The 3,288-nt window shown below is 39.6% G+C and overlaps 1 protein-coding gene across 2 annotated transcripts in view; it reads right to left on the reverse strand.

The window, feature by feature from the left end:
• The window catches only part of LOC108624251 (RNA pseudouridylate synthase domain-containing protein 2), a 138,885-nt gene that overhangs the window by 55,014 nt on the left and 80,583 nt on the right, over positions 1–3,288 (reverse strand). For both annotated transcript variants that reach the window (XM_018023414.2, XM_018023422.2), the window contains one exon: positions 216–320. In XM_018023414.2, coding sequence (XP_017878903.1) covers positions 216–320 — 105 coding nt within the window. The remainder of the gene's footprint in view (positions 1–215; positions 321–3,288) is intronic.

Raw genomic sequence — 3,288 nt, forward strand, 5'->3', positions numbered from 1 at the left:
TATATACTAAATTACGTTTTAATCATCATTTATATAATACAGAATTATTAATGAAAAGGAAATTCTGTTTGAAATTTAGTCCAAATTTTTTTTTTACTAAAGAGTGGTTGTCTTTCTTCTAGATTCGACATTGATTACGCAATTTGAAGAGGCTAGAAAATTTTATGAAGTTCTTTACAGAGACGTAATTGAACGTGAATATTTGAAGGACTCACCTTTTTCAAGTCCTTGCTGGCATCGGCCTCTTCAGCTTTACGCTTCTCGGAGATCTTCGGCGTCGGGACGGCGATCGTCGCCTCCCGGAGGGGTTTCAAATCGACCTGAAAACGGAAGCACAAACATTCTCGGTTACTCCGAACAGATTTTCAGATCCAATACTGAATTATATACTTAAAACGACCTATCATATTTTCGATTTAAAAAGTAGACCACTTAACGTATCAATTGATTTCTCTCAAACGATACTTGACTCCATTTCGTTAGCATTGGACTATATTATTTTTTTAAATGCTGATCATACTTATATTTTTCCGTACTGATTAGATCAGTGCACTTTTAATTAAATCCACTGCATGAAAATCTATAAATCCATTTGGAAATCATTTTTATGGAAATAGGTAAGAAGCTGAGAGAGGAACGTCGGGTTAATTAAATCGATCGTGGGTATAATTTCTGAAGTGGCATTTAATTAATCAAAGGGGACAAGGCGCCGCCGGCTGGTGACAAGGACAAGACTGTAATCATGTTGAACGTGGAGTCGGTGGTAACGTGTCACCGGCTAATATGTCGACTGCGTTTTCGACCGTTAGCCCGGCTCCTCTTGCTAGAATTACCCGAAACCCTCGAAAGGCCCCTGTATACGACTCAGGCTCGATCGTCGTTAACGAGAAATTAGCGTGCGGGACCGAAGTAGGGACGAGACTCCGTGAGCGATTAGCATAAATCGATTCGACTTGGCCACGCACAATGCATTCACCGCCGATTGACTCGCTCCGAGACGTCTTCCTCCCTCTCTACTGTTCATCCGTTTGAAAGGATTTCAGTGTACACAGATTAGCGTACGGTGCATAGTGTGTCAGGGATTGATGAACGACCATGATGGATTAATGGATCCGGCGATGGCTTTCCGATAGAAGTGGAATTCCAAGGAGATACTTTAACGGTTATGACACTTGCCTTCAATGAGCCACCCAGATCAGTTTCCCAGTTTACCGTTTCAATATCGTTCAATCTCTTTTTTCTACCCATCTACTCGGTCCATTACCCTTGTTTATTTATAAATTATTCTTCAGAACTAAGAGAATTTTATTCTCCCTCTGTCCATCATGCTTGCTCACTCGAAATCGTTTTTCATGATAAATAAAAGAATTTCATTTCGAGCAATATTCAATATAAACAATTCGCTGTATTCGACATGCTTTGCTGGATCCATTTACTTGTAAATTATTCTCTAGATTAAACGAAAGAATTACATTTTCTATATAAATGACAAATAGGATACCGATGCAATATGAGAAGAGTAGTATTCAGTTTCTCGAGTGAAACGCAAGTTAAAACAGTTGGGATCGGTTTCAGCGTTGGTTTAATCGGGCGAGGGGAGGCATCGGTTAACGGAGCCATCGAGGCACGACCCGGTAATAACAAGGTAAAACCCCGTGAAACGGGCGGCCAGAAATTAAGTTGATTGGATGTAAACACGATACTGCGGCCGATCGGCATCCCCGCATACAAGAGTGCGGCTATTAAAAAAGTTGCTACATGTAAAAAAAAGTACCTATCCATAGAATCAATTACTAATTGTCTCAGGAACCTGCCCAGACACGAGTNTGATTGTATAGCCAATACATCCTTAAACCATAATTACAACGTTCTGAAATTTACTAAATTTATTTTCTGTATGTGTTACTTATTGGTAATAATGAAACAAATAGGAAACTGTGCCGTATACATCGATATGTAACTGAAAACCAGAGATTCGCGAAAGTTTCTCGCGAGGGTGCTTCAACTTCTGCCAAACGAAAGTGGGCACACTTAGTTCCACAATAACCGGAACGATCAATATGAAGAATACGAATCGTGAAGAACGACAAGCTTCTCCCTTCACACAAATCCACCCTTCGAATCATTTATTAGAAACCAAATTCTATTTGCATACAAATCATGCTTGGTTCAAGGAACATTAATGCACGTAGTATTTTCAATCGAAATTATGATATTTTAAATCAATGTCCATTGGAATACAAGTTACATTTGTTCTAAAATAGATTTTGAGTAAAGGTTTGTATGAAATGGTGTAGTCAATGGTCCAGATAAACAGTAAATTTCAGTAGTACAAATCAAGCGTTTGCCAGACAGATTTTACCTTATAAAATTGCAATGAAAGTTTCATTTATTTTGGAATAGTTTAAGAGAAGAGATTTATGTGAAATGGTACGGGCAGTGGTTCAGGTAAACCATAAATGCTTTCAGTAGTAAAAATTAAGTATGTAAGAACAAGATTTCAGCTAATAAAATTGCAATACCAGTTTCATTTATTTTGAAATAGTTTCGGAGAACTGGTTTATATGCAATGATTTGTACAGTGGTTCAGGTAAACCATGAATGCTTCCAGTAGTACAGATCAAACACGTAACAACGAGACACCTCATAAAATTACATTAAACTTGTAATACAAGTTTCGTTCGTTTCTAGCCAGTCTTGGAACGAAAGCTCGTGTGAAACAGCGTGGCCAGTGGTTCAGGTAAACGATAAAGCGGCCCGAAATCGGGGATCGATAGACAGGGGCTATTATTTGACGGTCGAATCGCAAAGTTCGTTCGCTGCGAATCAGGGCTTACGGTCGCTAGGGTCGCCCCTGACAACGCCCTTGCCTGCATTGCGGCGCCCCTCGACTTTCCAAGCCTGTCTGCCTGCCACCCTGCCTGCCTGCCACACACTATCCTGCCACCATAACGTCTGACAATTGCTCGGGAACACTCGACGAAGGAACGTGAATCCTTTATACACTCGCATACACCTGCTCGCCCCCGCCTAATGATATCTGTTGCTTGGAAACCAGCCTGGGACCCTCTGTCCCTTTTACCTCGAGCCCCCTTTGACCCTTCTCCATATTTCACGTCTCATGGGATGTGGAACACATTTGTTTTTATTGAGCAATTTTAATTTTCATGAGGAAATTATTTTTTAGTGAGACATGTATGAGACAAACAGGCGGTATATTATTTTAAAAGATTTAAAAATTTTCTATATAAATTCTTTTTTATTGGCTAGTATAAAAATCACGTTCTT

Source organism: Ceratina calcarata, unplaced genomic scaffold (genome assembly GCF_001652005.2).
Source record: "Ceratina calcarata isolate Rehan_Ccalc_2016 unplaced genomic scaffold, ASM165200v1 scaffold116.2, whole genome shotgun sequence".
Taxonomy (NCBI): domain Eukaryota; kingdom Metazoa; phylum Arthropoda; class Insecta; order Hymenoptera; family Apidae; genus Ceratina; species Ceratina calcarata.